General features: G+C 35.9%; 1 protein-coding gene and 1 long non-coding RNA gene across 2 annotated transcripts in view; one reads left to right on the top strand and one right to left on the bottom strand.

Moving 5' to 3' along the window:
• Nucleotides 1-2,142, top strand: part of LOC118199301 (uncharacterized) — a 256,448-nt gene extending 254,306 nt beyond the window's left edge. Inside the window, exon 2 of the mRNA XM_085821705.1 lies at nucleotides 257-2,142. Coding sequence (XP_085677831.1) covers nucleotides 257-1,599 — 1,343 coding nt within the window. The 3' untranslated portion in view covers nucleotides 1,600-2,142. The remainder of the gene's footprint in view (nucleotides 1-256) is intronic.
• Nucleotides 1-17,289, bottom strand: part of LOC146999303 (uncharacterized) — a 163,814-nt gene extending 146,525 nt beyond the window's left edge. Inside the window, exon 1 of the long non-coding RNA XR_015042530.1 lies at nucleotides 17,117-17,289. This is a non-coding gene — a long non-coding RNA (uncharacterized LOC146999303). The remainder of the gene's footprint in view (nucleotides 1-17,116) is intronic.
• Nucleotides 17,290-17,592: the final 303 nt, after the last annotated feature.

Here is a 17,592-nt window from a genome sequence, read left to right as displayed (position 1 = left end):
GACTAACTGCTTCCTCTCTCTCTCTTGGCAAAAAGCCACAACTTAATTACTTGGCGTTCGCCAGACAAACTTTGCATAAATACATTAACGCTTATAATTCTGGCCGGAAGTAGAAAATAAGAAGTGATAGTAAAGATTTAAAATAAAATAAACGTTAGTAAAACTTAAGATCCTTACAAGGTTAACACTGTATAATATTTTAGACGTTGAAGAAAACCAAGACATTAATAAATGGCATTTTATTTTTGTTTCTTAGATGAAGTCCTTATTCCAGAAGAAAAAAGGGAAGTAGATGACATATCAGAATTTCGAGACTATATCCGCCAGGTAGGAAATCAATTTGGAGATGGTACTATCAAGCTCCCTTCAATAGAAAATCTCAAGGAACCGATCGCATTGCAAGACTTCAATATTTCCTTAAATTTTCATCTTGGTAATATATTTGGTTTATTTACCAGCTTACAGCTGTATAGCCTGAAGGGCTCCCAACTGAACAATGTAACTATCAATTTGTCGAAAATGGAGATTTGCGCAACGATGTCAATGCCATTCTTGGGCATCAAGGGTCAGTACTTTCTGGACTCGAATATGCTATTAATGTCACAGTATGGGGGAGGTGCTTTCTTGATGAACATGACCACCAAACCATTGCAGGGACATTCGCGATTACAAATCACATCTGATGGCAAACTGAACGTAGGACATTTCAATATATCTTTTGGCATCATATATAATGAATGTGTAGATGGCTATTTTTCCGTCAGTGAGTTTAACTTTGAAAACCTAAAGAGCAAAGTCAGTGATAGAGAAATCCCTAAAGGGTCCTGGGGAGGATCACGTAAGTGGCAAATGATAAGAGAAATTGGGAGTAAGGTGCAAGCTTCACTCTTATCAGCCCTTGGATCGTATGTACAGCAAAAACTGAAAACTCTTCTGCTTAAGTTGCCACCAAGATATATAGATCCCATCAACACCAATGTCATGGAATACATTCTTAATAATTTGGCTGAATCCATGACAGGAAATGACATGGAACCCCTTCATTTACCAGAATCGACACCTGATCAGTTAAGAGAGATAAGCGGAAAGTTTTTCAATGTGACAGTGGATGGCTCATCGACATTTTCTAGGAAAGGCGACATCATCGTGAATGTGTATAACAATTTTATAGCCTTTGGAGCCTGTTTTGAATTCCAGAACTTAACCGGAAGTTCTATGTGGGAGGTAGATATTCTTGGGGAAAACAAGCGAGGCCAGGTCAGGATGGAAATGACATCAGTATCTGCATTCATCAGGTTGCAACAGAATATGGTACCAGGGTCAAAACTAGAACTCGACTATCTCCTTTTCGAAGATGTATGCCATAATTGGCTGGATTCTAAAAGTTTGAAGAAGCTGGGAAGCACACAGGAGGATAGTAGGTCTAAACTGTCTTCCACCTTGGCAAATTACATCATAACTGAATGGCATCGAGTCGTTAATAAAAGAATGCTAGCAGAGTTAGAAGAACTGAGCATTCAACTTCCAAACGAAAGTACTTCTCTTATCAAGTATTTCTATTTAGTTTTTTACGGTAAAAAGCCCAAAAAGGCCTGCTGAAAACGTTGAATGACGAACCTACTATGAACTATTATCAACCTACTATGATGAACCTAGTTTTTGTTTGAGTTACTGATATTTTATTGCTTGCATCTGAACAGGAATCTTGATCTGAAACAGGTGGATTTCAGTGTCTGCTTTTAATGTATTTTTCATTGTGGCAAAAGTTTTAAGTAAGTCTTGTATAGCTTAATCCTTCCAATACAAGACGGATGCAGAAGATTTCACACTAAATAACGGTGCGGTTTAATTATTGTGTCAAATCTATAGAAAATCGGAACAAATCACCAATTGTGCAGTAATAAATGATTATTTTCTTTCTATATTGTGTTTATTGTAAACTGAGCGTAGAATGCTTTTTTACTTCTACTGTTCAAGGTGAAAGATTGCAGAAAAATAATAGTGCTTGTAGAAAGTAGAAAAATGATTTTCGAATTTTTAATAATTCTTTTTTTTATTTTATGTATGTGTGTTTAATCATTGTATCTATTGTAAGATTATATTTCCCTTTATTTCAATCGACGAAATTAAAATATTTCATAAAAGAAATATTGTTTATGAGGCTTAATACATATTTAATTTTTACTACATATTTTATTATACAACATGTAAAACATAACTCAGATGATAATACAAGAATGTAATCCCAAATTTCCAAGACAGGTGTGACAAAAAAGATCTTTACAACAGATGAATTCATCAGGTTGACAACAGATTGATTCAACAGATTATCAGGTTCTGTGTTCCTCCTTACTTGCTTTGGGAACATTAACTGTCCTGACTCGGAACAGGGAGCTTACTAAAGCTATGTTCAATAAATTTGGGAAGTAGACAATACACACAGGAAGGGTATACGAAACCCTTTATTTTTCTCTCTTTACAATAAATTCCGGAACTTCGGAATACAGAGACCAACCACTTGTGGTCTGAACGTAAGAATATAAAAAATATTAACTAAAAAGCTAACTAAACTACTTTGGATTAATAAACAAGTGCCTAACTCCAAGATTGGCCGTATATTAACAAAAAGCCGTATGTAGTACAGAGAACTGCTAACACTACGATACGTTTAAAATTATCAACAGGATTAAACCTCTGGCCTTGAAGGCAACCAGCAACCGAGTAAAACTACTATGGCAAGCGGCCTGTACTTCTAATAGCTCCTTCCTCTCTCTTGCTTGGCAAAAAGCCACAACTTAAGTACTTAGCGTTCGCAAGACAAATTTGCATAAATAAGTTAAAGCTTTTAATTCTGGCCGGAAGTAGAAAATAAGAAGTGATAGTAAAGATTTAAAATAAAATAAACGTTAGTAAAACTTAGGATCCTTACAAGATGAATTCATCAGATGTACCATTATCTTCTATTGAAGCTGTTGGTGGAATATTGATTTAGAGAGAAAATCTACGATTCTTCACCAACTGCTATGGGTTTATTATTATCTGGCTGTAACGAAAAAGATAAAATTTCGTTTTGCAAGAGACGAGGTAGTATTTTTAATTCCTGCTTTCATTTTAATCATATAAATCGATATTTTAATTGTTTGCTAAGTGCTAAATCTCGTGCTGAAAAAATAAGCAACATAAGGTAAAAGAAAAGGTACAAATGTAAAAAGAGGAATTAAAACATACAGTTTACATATGAGGTAGAAGTTGCATCGCCGAATGAGAATAGGCAACCAAAATTAGCATAAAACGCAATCCCGCAATCACAGCACAACGTCTTAAAAGGGGGCATGCCGGAACCACGCGTCAGTTCGCAAGCAGCCATAGTGCCGCGTAATGCGAGAAAGCAGAAGCCGAAGATTTGGTCGATGAAATGCGTTGGAGGGCTGTCGGGAAGTTGCAAGCTGGTGCAAGACAATCAATTATTGCGAGAGAGCTGAATGTGTATCGTAGTGTCACCAATAAGCTGCGGAATCGTCACCAAAGGGATGAAAACCTCTGGAGAAGACGAGGGTCTGAACCTCGGAGGATAACGACAACGGCAGATAACCTCTTCCTTTTGCTATGTAGAAGACTCTTAACATCCAGAACGATTCCTGAAGGGGAATGATATGATGAGAGCCAGGGAACACGCTATCGAGTGCCAGACAGACATCGTCGAAAGATACCGTTTCAGGGTAGGACGCTTACTTCCAGGAACACGCTATCGAGTGCCAGACATCGTCGAAAGACACCATTTCAGGGTAGGACGCTGTAGGGTTCCGTTACAGCCGTCCCATATCGCGATGAAAGTTTGTACCCCATTGTACGTTCTTTTATGCGGTAAGGGTTACTTTATCGTTGTAATGGGTATAGATATTTTCGGAAGATAACGTCCCCCCCGCAGAGAGTAGGGTGGAGTTATCTGGAGTGCGAAACCATTCCACATCTGTCGTGGTCTACTAGATGATCGGATCTGAATCCGATAAAGCATGCATGGGACCTGTTTGGATGACGGATAGTAGGTCACAGTGTGCCACCAGACACCCTCCCCGAGCTGCGACATACTGCAACAGGAATGGGCGCTACTGCCACGACGGTAAGCGAGACTATTGACAGCTTGCCTCGTCATTGTCGAGCATGCATTTCAGCTACAGGGTATCATAAAAGTAATTAGCGGTGATAATCCCTTTGCACATTCTTCCCTCCCATTTGGTCTTTCGTGATGATCGTAATATGTATGTTTTTGTATGTCTTTCCTTTATTGTTTGCTATGTGGTCTAGAAATGGCGCACCAATCTCTTGGATCAAGTCCATCCATACACATCCATTAAATAATTTTTTGTTTTATTCCCAGATTTGACTTTCTTCATTAGTTTTTGAGCAGGAGCGTATCTTGCCTGGAGAAGGGGGGGTGTATGAAAAAGGAAAAGAAAAGAAGAAAGCAAAAGAAAAAAATCTGAAAGGTTCTAGATTTCAAATTACGTCTAAAGGAGCGTTGTTTTAACATTTTGTGTGCTACCTCTGTTTACTAAATATCATGTTCTTCGCACTTAAAACATAAAATTCAGTTCAAGAGCAATATCGCAAAATAATTTTAAATTGATCATATCTTGAGAATTTCCGATACACAGTCTCGCGCGCTGGAGATAAAAAAAATTTTTTATGGGGGTCCAACATTGCCATTGCTCGCTTTGAAATCCTTGAGTTTGTTAATTAAAAAGTCGTTAAAAATCAAAAGTTAATCAAAAGTTTTATGAAATATGAAATCGATAATAAAGCAAATTCCAAATTTGGATTTCCATATGCCCATATTCGCAGGAGGATAACGTTATTCAAAATTGGATGGCTCTAGGTACCGTTGTTTTATCACAATGCGAGAAAAATACATACATTTATGCAGATTCTTCATTATTTAATTTCTTTAAATATAATAAAGGGCGATAATATTTGGTGGCAACAATTTGAAAGTGAAACAACGCTTACAGCGAATCAACGCAAAATGCCAAAACGAAATTAATAGTCCTCCTGGGAAAATTGTTCCTTTGCACTAAGAACAAAATGACCGAAGAAAATTAACACTGCCGTACCACAACGTTTTAAAAAGAGAGAGTGACGGCACTGTTAAAGTGAAATATATATATATATATATATATATATATATAAAATAAATAAAAAAATAAAAATAAAAACCGTAAAATGGAATCAGATGAATTCTGAAGCTCAAGACACGACAAAATATCAGCTGCAATGGCTGAAGATCCAACTGCTATTAGCACATAAACGTTTCGCTCTTCAAACACGTGACTCAATCACGTGTTTGGGTTACAAAGTGTTAAGACATGATAGTTTTGTAACATTCATTCGGCCTGTGTGTAAAGGCGCTTGGATTAAAGAGCTAGAAGAAAATGGCGTAGTTTTAACAGATGTCGCGGTTAATTGCGAAACCATTCATATTCTCGTCGGAGCCGACATAATGGCAAGGTTGTTAACCGGAAATAGGAAAATTTTGTCTTCGGGCCTCGTTGCTGTAGAAACTAGTTTAGGATGGACATTAATGGGTAAGGTGCCAATAGGAGAAGAAAATGTTAAAGCTTACAAGAAAAAAGTATCCCCGACTTTTTCTGCTTTCAGTACTTGACTTAATAAATCACACTTCAGCACGAAGTAGCCTTTAATTAAAGACTCGCATCATAGATTTAAAGATAGTCTCTATCATTAAAACACTATAACTGCGGTGATTATTTACACAATAGAATCAGTTTCAACGAAAACAAACTTTATTATCACTAAAGAAACAATGACGCTCCTCGCGTCGTTACATCGTTCTCCAACTTGAATATCTCCTACTGTTGCCATACACAAGTAGATAATTTATACTAACAAAATAAGTAAGGCATTATTAACATCCTCCCACCTTTTGATTATAAAACATAATCAAAACATAAAATTACCATTAAATATACTAAATAAATAAAACACAGAAGTACACTCAAGTATAAGAAATAATAATAGCAACCAATAAAAATGTATTTTACTAAAGCACTTATTTAAATTATAAGCCCAGTTTTTCTGGAATCTTAATTTTTCTACCAGTCCTACTAAATTTTGGCTTGTTGTCAAACACACCATTATCCTGTTTAACAGGCTGCTTTGAGAACTTGGTCAAACTATTGGATTCCACAGGCTTAGAACAGTCAGTAGGAGATGCTATCTCGAGAGAATATATTCTCTGAATAGGACGAAGAAGTTCTTGGTGTAACGTCTTTACCTGGAAGGAACTCACTAATACGACCTAAAGGCCAGTTAATTCTCTTTTTGTTATCAACTCCTACTAGAGCAATATCACCCGCAGCCACTGGGTGTCTTAGTTTTTTATTGTTCCCTCGTTGAATGAGAGCACATAAGTATTCCGACCGAAATCGGTTCCTCAATTTTTTAAGTATGATTTGTCTGTATTTGAGTCTTTTGGACAAATAATTTTGTTCCACAGCATCAATATCTGGAACACTGCATTCATGAATGTCTTGCAAAAACATCGATGGAGAAATGGGCTTTATCACATCTGCTTCAGAGATATAAGTCAGAGGTCTTGAGTTGATTACGCTCTCACATTCTGCCAGAGTAGTTGCCATTTCTTCATAATTGAGATGTGCCTTACCTAACACTCTTTTTAAGAGATCTTTGAATATTCTTATTAGTCGCTCCCACCAACCGTCCCACCATGCAGTCGGTGGGTTAAACTTCCAATCAATCGAATTGACGACTCCATGTTTCTGTATACGGTTCCAATCCAGTTGTTTTAATGAATTGGCTGCTCCAACAAAATTAGATCAATTGTCACAATATACAACAGTACATTTTCCTCTGCGAGCTATAAATCTTCTAAATGCCATTAAAAAGGCGTCTGTAGAAGCTGCAGTAATTAGCTCAAAATGTACTGCTCTGTACACTGCACAAGTGAATATTAACACCCAACTCTTTCTACTTTCTTTTAGAAACAGAGGGCCAGCCACGTCAACCCCTGTAATTTGAAATACCGCAGCATCTTTAACACGATTTTCAGGAAGGGGTGCGCATATCGTTTCCATGTTCCTTGAATTATATCTTTTACAGATTGTGTAATTAGCCACAATGTTTTTCACAGTCTTTCTTCCGTTAAGAATCCAATATTTTTCTCTAAGCAGATTCAAAAGTATCTGACCACCTGCGTGACAATTCTTTACATGAACAGAGAAAATAAGTCGTTTCACAACTTCGTGTTTTGAAGAAAGGACGACCGGTTTCAGAAAATATTCACTACCCTTCCTGTAAATAATCTTAGTTTTTACACGATAGATGCTACGATCATCTTTAAAAACCTGAAGTGTTTTGAGTCTATCATGTTCCAAATCAAGGGATTCTTTTTGAATCATATGTAATATCTTTAACTCTGCTTGACGAAATTCTGTTGCATTCAATTTTACGTATTTCCTGCTTTCGATATTTGTACAATTATGCTTAAAACGAAGAATCCAGGAGACCATACGTACTATTCTCTCATAATTAGAAAAATGCCTGTAATACCAATTATTATTACAAACGGTTTCATAATTTGTCATCGTGCTAGTAGTTTTTAACTTCTCCCTTTCAATCTCTTCTTCATCCCGGCTATGATGGTTACAGGAATCCATGTAATTAAGGAATTCGGTGGGATCATTAATCCAGTGTGGTCCCTCCCACCATCTTGATGTAATTAGATATTTCGCCTTGTAACCTCTGGATGGCAGATCAGTAGGATTTCTTTCTCCAGGAACGTGCTTCCAAGCTGAAGGCTTACTGAGTTCTCTGATCTCCTTAACACGGTTTCGCACGGAAACAGACCAGTTTTTATCTTTTTTAATCCATGCGAGCACTGTTGTGGAATCACAAATCAGTAATATTTGTTAACTCTTTCCCATCCGAGGGCTTTGGTTACTGAATCTGTAAATTACGGCTGCCAAAAGCTCCATTCTTGGGTAGTGGCCCCTCTTAAAGGAGCAACTCGAGATTTTGCAGCAAGAAGGAATAGTTCAACTCGATCGTTGTTCTCAATCCTTAGAAATGTAACCGCTGCATAAGCGTCTTTACTGCCATCAACAAAAGTGTGAAGAGCACAACTACTTAAATTTTCTGAAGTGACTTGAATAAAGCTGGGAATTTCAATATCACTTAAGCATTTTAATTCTTCAAGCCATTGTAAGAAATCTTTACGAAGTTCGCCAGTGAACTCCTCGTCTCAACTGACACTTTTTTTTTCCATGTCTTTTGTAACATTATTTTTCGACAGAGCATAACGGGGAAGAAATACCCAAAAGGATCGAATACCTTATGAACGGCAGATAACATGCTTTGTTTTGTTATCTTTTCCAAATTAAAGTCATTCAACAATCCCATATTGATTTTCAAAGTGTCCAGTTCTTTATTCCAAAGCAGACCTAATACCTGCGTTTCTTTCTTATCGTTGATTCCGTCGAACTCACCAGAATATTTCCATCCTCTTAGGTCAAAACCGCCTTTGGACATCAATATCTTAAAATCGTAAACAAACTTTTCCAACTGTTGTTTAGTGTCAACACTAGTAACGACATTGTCGACACAGAAACTTTGCAACAGTCTCCTTTTAAAAGCAACTTCAAAATCTTCACTGTTTTCAATGTGGTGCTCAATAACTGAGGCCAGAAGGAAAGGGCTACATTTTGCACCGAAAACAAGCCTGGCATGTCGAAAAACTCTGAGCTTTCTCTCTTCCATGCTTTCCCACCATAAAAATCGCAGGAAGTCTCTATCCTCTTTTCGAATACTTATTTGTAGAAAGGCTTTTCTAATGTCCGCTATGATTCCATATCACCGCTCTCTGAATCGCAGTAGAACGTCTGGAATGAGTTCAATCAAATTAGGACCGCACTGCAAGCATTGGTTTAGAGAAGGATGGTTTGTCAACCTTGCTGGAGCATCAAACACTGGACTAATAGGTGTGGTACTGCTGCTTGCCTTCAGAACAGGGCGATGAGGTAAGTAATTACCATAGAGTTCACTTCGGAAGTGGGCACAATTTCTATGATGCCTTCATCAATCCAACTTAAAAATGCATTTTCATATTGTTGATACAAATTCATAGCTAAAAGTTTCGAAGTAGTGTACTCGAGCCTCTTTTTAGCTAAACTAAAATTATCAGGTAAAGGTGACTTATCATCAGCCCAAGGTAAGCAAATTTCATACCGACCATCATTATTCACTGTATCGGTTTCTAAAAAATGTTCTTTGGTCTGAAGATCAATCTCATGTTCAGATTTCTTTTCTACAGGATCATTAATTCCTATTAAATCCAATCTCCATAGACTTGAAACTTCAGCTTCATTTATAAACATTGATGTCACCGCCTTTGCTAAGTTTTCATTAGGAGCTTCTTCTACTGGCACCTTACCCATTAATGCCCATCCTAAACTAGTTTCTACAGCAACGAGACCCAAAGACAAAATTTTCCTATTTCCGGTTAACAACCTTCCCATTATGTCGGCTCCGACGAGAATATGAATGGTTTTGCAATTAACCGCGACATCTGTTAAAATTATGCCATTTTCTTCTAGCTCTTTAATCCAAGGGCCTTTACACACAGGCCGAACATTGTCACAAATTGTAGCTTGATCTAGCACTTCAAAATTGCACGTAAACTTTCATTCAAACTTCTCAATTTTATTTTATAGCAATTATGCTTCAACTCATTTGTCACAACACCCCCGAAAAGAGAATGTACCATACTTTCCTGACGAACCGGCAAATATTTCATTTCTTCGGCTACAGTCTTTAAAATGTATGATTTATGCGAAGCTGAATCTAAAAGTAATCTTACAGTCTTCTGTGTACCGGCAGAAGTAAGGTTCCCTTTCAAAGTTTGAAGAAACCTCTAGGGGTATGTCTTTTGAAATTGGACAAGTTAATTTCGCCCTCTATCGGTTTTTCTTCGTTTTTCGGTTGTACAGCTTTGATTTGTGTATCAAGCACATCACACATTAAAGGCACATGTTTTTTAGAGCAAATCAATCACTTTAAGAAAACTCGACATTTCTTAACTGTGTGATCAAGTGATAAAAAAGCGTAGCAGCAAAGCTTATCTTTTAAAATTTTTGCTTCTCTAATAAACTCATTTTTTCCGCGGAAAAATAGTCAGAACTCAAATGCTTACCATCACAAAAACGCACGATTTCGTAGCCTTGGAAACAGAAGCAGCTGTTAATAGCGCTGCAGCTGTCGGTGTCTTGTTACGTAAACATTCTGCACTAGAATGTTTCTTTTTTACTGGCTTATTATTATCTTGATGCTTCCCCAAACCGAAACCAGCTACAGCTAAGCATATTCTTTCCTCTCCCTCTACTTCAGATCTCAAAAACTGCATTAAATTGTTTAATCGATCCTACGCTTCCGTTTTAGAATCGGAAGAATTACTACGATTCCACGCTTTTAAAAAATTTGCTGGAAAGCAGGACTCAACCATTGGATATAATATAGAAGCACATTTATCAGTTGTCACAGCTTATGTTTCCAAAGCACGTAAATAAGATTCAAGTTTATCGTACAAAAAAGTTAATGAAAACTTTTCCTAAGTTTGAACAGTTACGATTAATTTCAATAATTCTCTTACGTATACTTCGACTAAAATATCTTCCCTTCCAAAACGGGATTTTAAACTTTCCACGGCCTTTTCATAATTAGCACCGATAGGCGGAAAACTCTCGACAACTTCTCTAGCGCCGGAACCCGACACAGTAGCTTGAATTAAAGGTAAAAGCGCAGAATAGGCTGCATCAACAAAGTTCAGTAGGAGGAGCTGTGTGACGTCCATAAATGGGTGGGACTTAGCTTATGACGTCACAATGTAGTCTCGCATTTACACTACGTGTACTTTCTATTTTCTCTTAAAAATAACAATAATAAATTGTTTATTATTTTAAATTAATATCAAATTCTTTACTTTTAATTTACATTTATAACATTTAAGCTTAGGCGTTACTGATAATAAGTATAATAAATTGTTTATATTTAAAATTACCATGATACAGTGAACGAATTCTACCAATTATTAAAACGATAAACAACGTCGCAGTCTCTAATACTTGTTGAGCTTCAATATTTTCAAATATTTTTATTAAATTATTATTATTTTTATTTTTTTTATTATTATTAATTTTTTTATTTATACAAATAAAATAATATTTTTTAAAAATTTAAATTCATATTGTATAACATTTCAATTTTATCATTTTTACAAATTACCTTCTTGCTACGTACGTAACGACATAATTCCTTGCATACCAATAATTAGACAATTTTCATTATTTCTAAAAATTTTAAACTTTACATTAATAAAAAAAGAAGAATATTTTTTATTGCATATGAACATCATTACACAGCTTTCATATCAGTTTCTAAAATTCCTATATCACGCCATATTCTGTCTAGTCATGCTAGAATTCTACGCATTAATAAATAAAAAAATCTAATTTCTCAGAATGAAAGAAAATAATATAATAAAACAAATACTACAAACTTGGAACACTAAGCAATGCTTCACATACGCACACACACACATATTATCAATGAACTCATATTATCAAGTGCAATTACGATACCAAACACTAAGTATTAAAATATGAGGTAAACGTTACTTCAAGAGTTAAAGTTAACAATTTTTCTACTGTTGAGTAGATCGTCGGGCTATCGATATATGTCGTAAGTCGGAAAGCGTTATAAACATATCAAAGCCAAAAAATTAAAAATACAATTTAAATGAAAAATGACGTCTTAAATATAATTCACAATTAAAACAACAATACAAATTTAAAATACGCTAATGATATGTTAAACATTGCACATAAATAAAGTTACATTACTGCTCGGCATCACACACAACCTCGTTTTCTCTTCTACACAACGATCAGTATTCGCTCGAAAAACATCAAAGAATTCCACAAACTCGGTGTCCATGTGCTCATCCATCTATTTTCACTTAAAAGAAAAATCAGAGAATTGCTCAAACTCGGCATTGCGCACCACATTGACTTTGACCATGTACACATCGATCTATTTTCACTTAAAAAAAACATCCCAGAATTGCACAAACTCGGCATCGCGCACAGCATTGGCTTTGCCCATGTGCACATCGATCAATTTTCACTTAAAAAAACATCTCAGGGTTGCACAAACTTGGCATTGCGCACCACTCAAAATCGTCTCAAAATATAGGCCTCAATACGTCTCAAAACCGTCTCTCTACTAGTTTCATATTTGTTCCACAAATTGGGCACTTACTATACGATATTGCAATCAAACTTTTCTCCATACACCACTCAATAACGCTCTTTTTGCCTCTTCGCTCCAACTGATTAAAAAATTCCAGAGTCAGATACTCATCCATTCTGCAGTAAGCACCGATTTTGACACACTCATCAATAATCAAAACATTCTTTAAGCAAAAGAATTCTTTTCTGTATTTTCAGAAGTTACGGTTATAATTTTTAACTCATGCGTTCAATATTTTCAATCGTTTGGTAATGATCGTTTTCTTTGGTATCTTAATAATACATTTGTCAGAGAATCGTTTGGTATATTAATAATACATTTGTCAGAGATAATTCGTTGCGTTAAATGCTAACATTACCACACACCACACAAAAGTAGATTTATAATTAAAAAAATCTCGCGCAGAACATTATAAACCTACCATTTCAACTCAGTTAAAACTTCGTTTAAGTTTTCTTTAAATACGAAGCTATAGCATACTTATAACTTGGGTGAAAATGTGCTTTAGGCCCCTGCTTGGCGATTTTTTGAAAATCGCCAGTAAAATATCAGAATACGTTGCATAAACAAAGTTGCGAAGGCGGAGCTATGTGACGTTCATAAATGGGTGGAACTAAGATTGTGACGTCACAATGTATTCTCTACAGATGTAGAAATAAGTATACTAAATTTTTTGTATTTCAAACTACTATAATACGGTAAGTGAATTGTAGCAATTATTAAAACTGTAAACAACGTCGCAGTCTCTCATACAGGGTGAATATTTTTAAGCTTTAGTATTTACACAAATAAAAACAGATTTTTTAAAATTTTAATTTCATATTGCGGAACATTTTAACTTATCATCTTTACAAAATTACCTTATTGCTACGTAACGACACCATCTCTTACGTACTAGTAAGTAAACAATCTTCATTATTTTCTAAAAATTTTTAAGCTTTACATTAATAAAAAAGAAAAATATTTATGATTGGATATCAACATCATACACAGCTTTCATTTCCCTGTTTCTTAAGTTCCTAAACCACGTTTTATACTCTAGTATTAGAATTCTACACGTTAATACATTTAAAAAATCTAATTTCTCACAGTGATGTCGGGGGAAAACCTCCCTAAACCCGGTCTTTAAGAAAATTTACTCAGTTTTATCGGCCGTTTCCGGCGGGTAAATCTTTATGATTGCCGCTAAAAAGGCACGATAATGTTCATCACTTAGTGAGTGGTTGTGCCATTTTCGCCACATATATTCCGCTAAATATGAATCAAATTCGTCATCTACGTGGTTTGTATTTCGACGTAAATGACGTTTGATTCCAGACCAGGTACCTTCTATGGAATTAGTGTGCGCACCCGACTCGGGATCACGGAAGTACAGACTGTGGTTGACAGTCAGATGGCTATAACCTAAATTTTTTAGTCCACCATATGCCTTCCAGCAGTCCGAAACCACAGTTGATCCCGGCAACACCCATTCAACTATCACTCTCTCCAAACTCTCCTTTGATCTATTCTCAACCTCTCTAAAAAAAACATCTGTTCGTTCTTCTCTCTATACCACCAATTACCCAATGACCTGCCACGGGCTTTCCTCTTCCATACTTCATTTTCCCGAATTTGCTCTCATCCACTTCAACTATTACTCATCCACTTCAACTATTACTCCTTCACCACCAATTGGAACACTATCATTTATCATAGTCGTCATACACACTTCTCTGCAAAACAAAACCAATCAACAACAGCATGTGCATACACTTTCACTTCTTGAATCACAGATTCATTTCCCATTTTCAAAAACCAACACCTTATACTCCTACAAACATCATGCGCATTCACTTTTCCTTGCTTTCTACATCGCCATTCAAATCCATCTATACTTCCCTTTCTCTCACAAAAACGCATATTTTCACCCCATTTCGAACAAACAAAAAAGTAGCAATCAAACCAACTTTCATACACCATTCAATGACGGTACGTTTCCCTTGCACTTCCAATAAAGTAATAAATTTACATGTACAATCACTCACCTCTCTCAGCATCACAGATAAACGCATAGCGACTGTTATTTAACGAAATTTATGCAGAAAAATCTTAAAAACATACAGATAAAACCACTCGATTGATAACTACCAAATAACATTCAAACGGCAACTGAATTAACTGCCCAAATTACGAAGTAAAAATTTCAAGAGAAATCGTCTGCTTGGAAATTCTTTTTAACTGCAAGTATATATTTTTGAAAACATAAATTATCGTCTGCTACTTGACAATTTGTCTTCGGACATTTGTGCTCTCTCCGAAGAAATTTATTCGTATCTAGTTATTAAAAAACGCTGTGAAAGCCATGGCTTTTCGATATCTAAAGCTAGGATAAGTAATATTGTCAACGATAGGAAATTAAAAAAAGACAACAAATATAATGAAATTAAAAAACAAAATAAAATCTGAAATTTAAGTTTAAAACACAAAATACCATTAGTTTCGCTTAAACGCTACGTGTAATTCACAACAAATGGGAGAGGTTTAAACCTCGTAGAAATTTACAACATAAACATCCCAGAATTGCACAAACTCGACATCCCACACAACCTCGGCATTGCATACTACATTGGCTTTGCCCATGGGCTCATCGATCTATTTTCACTTAAACAAACACCCCAGAATTGCACAAACTCGGCATCGCGCAACACATTGGCTTTGCCCATGTGCACATCGATCTATTTTCACTTGAAAAAACATCCCAGAATTGCACAAACTCGGCATCGCGCAAAACCTCGGCATTGCGCACTACATTGGCTTTGCCCATGTGCACATCGATCTATTTTCACTTCAAAAAAATCCCGGAGTTGCACAAACTCGACATTGCGCACCACATTGGCTATGCCCATGTGCACATCGATCTATTTTCACTTAAAAAACATCCCAGAATTGCACAAACTCGGCATCGCGCACAACCTCGGCATTGCCCACCACATTGGCTTTGCCCATGTGCACATCGATCTATTTTCACTTAAAAAACATCCCAGAATTGCACAAACTCGGCATCGCACACAACCTCGGCATTGCGCACCACATTGGTTTTGCCCATGTGAACATCGGTCTATTTTCACTTAAAAAACATCCCAGAATTGCACAAACTCGGCATCCCACACAACCTCGGCATTGCACACTACATTGGTTTTGCCCATGGGCTCATCGATCTATTTTCACTTAAAAAAACATCCCAGAATTGAATTTTCACAAACTCGGCATCGCGCAACACATTGGCTTTGCCCATGTGCACATCGATCTATTTTCACTTAAAAAAACATCCCAGAATTGCACAAACTCGGCATCGCGCAAAACCTCGGCATTGCGCACTACAATGGCTTTGCCCATGTGCACATCGATCTATTTTCACTTCAAAAAAAACATCCCAGAATTGTACATACTCGGCATCGCGCACAACGTCGGCATTGCGCACTGCATTGGCTTTGCCCATGTACATATCGATCTATTTTCATTAAAAAAAATCATCAGAGAATAGCACAACGTCAGCTTTTCCAGTCTTCTAGGATTGAGCCAAAAAGAAATACAAAATATTAAAAATAAGCAACTTTAAAACGAACCATACAAGAAAAATTTTGTCACTTACCCTTTTCAAGGAAAATGTAAAGTCTTCTAGAGGGTTTTTTTATATGAGTTTATCTCAGGGGAAACCCTTTTGGATCCCTCCTCATCTTTAAATAAATTTACTAACGTTTTATACGCCGTTTCCGTAATATATGCAGAAAAAAGGCTAAAACCCACAGGGGAGGAAAACACTCGATTAAAAAAAAAGAACCACCGCATAAGAATATTCAAACCGCAACAGAATTAACAAGAAAAAATAAAAATAAATAAATAAATAAATTTAAAAAAATGAAAGCTTTTAGATTTTACATTACGCCCAAAGGGGCGTTTTTTTTAACGTTTTGTGTGTTACCTTTTTTTATCAAATATAATGTTCTTTACACTTAAACCATAAAATTCAGTTCAACAGCAATATCGCAATATAATTTTAAAATGAGCATATCTTTAGAATTTCCGATACACAGTTTTGCACTCTGCACGTAAAAATGTTTTTTTTCTCGCACTGTGTTGCCGTTGCTCGCTTTGAAATCTTTGAGTTTGCTAATCAAAAATTCGTTCAAGTTTTACAAAATAGCAATCAGATAATAAAAAAAATTCCAAAGTTTGGGCTTCCAGATACCCATATTAGGTTGGAAACGTATGTTATTCAAAATTTGATGGCTCTAGGTACCGTTGTTTTATCACAATGCGAGAAACATTTATGCAGATTTTTCAATATTTAATTTCTTTAAATATAACACAGGGCGATAACATTTAGTGGCAACAGAATAACAACACAGCTTCAAAACATCGGGTTAGCCATGTTGGCGCGTTTATTGCCCATTGAAAAACAAGCGCCAAGCAGTGGGCTAAACCGCATTTTAACCATAACTTGTTTTTAAGAAGAGGCGTAACCAATATTACGTCATAAAAAGGCGTGTCCAAGCATAAGAGAAGTAAACACAGCATCGACTGATGCAGCCTATTCTGCGATTTAGCCGAATTAAATACTGGAATTTATCCTCAGTGGCAATATCATTATCTTTATGAATTTGTTCAAATTGACTCCAAAAAGGAAGCCACTCTTTAATATCATGCCCAAATTGTCTAAATTCTAATCTAGGCAAAGTAAACTTTCGTTTTGAACTATTTACATCAGAAACAGAAATAGATGGAAAGGACTCACTTTGATTCTGTGCTCGGATTCTTGCCAATTCCAGTTCATAACCCATTTTTGTTTTTTGAAGTTCTTGCTCTATTCTCAATTTTTGAAGATCGTAATCCAGCTTATCCTTTTCAATTTGTCTTTGCTCTAACAGTTTTCGATCCGAAATAGCAGTTGCAAGTAAATCTTGAACAAATTCAGGATCCTTTTTGTATTCTAAACTATTAAAATAATTTCTTTTAAACCTGCTATTGTAACGGTTGTTGGTAACCATTCACCGATTTCTTCCACAACTTGTTTCAAATCTTTTTAAAAACCTTTTATCACTTGAAACATCTTTAAGTACGTAAATAGTCTTGTAACTGGACGCCAGAAATGTTAAAGCTTACAAGAAAAAAGTATCACCGACTTTTTTTGCTTTCAATACTTAAAATAATAAATCACACTTCAGCACGAAGTAGCCTTTAATTAAAGACTCGCATCATAGATTTAAAGAT

Source organism: Stegodyphus dumicola, chromosome 1, assembly GCF_044657685.1.
Source record: "Stegodyphus dumicola isolate Sdum_Otavi_A_Nest chromosome 1, ASM4465768v1".
In the NCBI taxonomy this organism is placed as follows: Eukaryota; Metazoa; Arthropoda; class Arachnida; order Araneae; family Eresidae; genus Stegodyphus; species Stegodyphus dumicola.
Note: the sequence above shows the minus strand (reverse complement) of the source record. Positions and strands in the feature narration are given on the sequence as shown.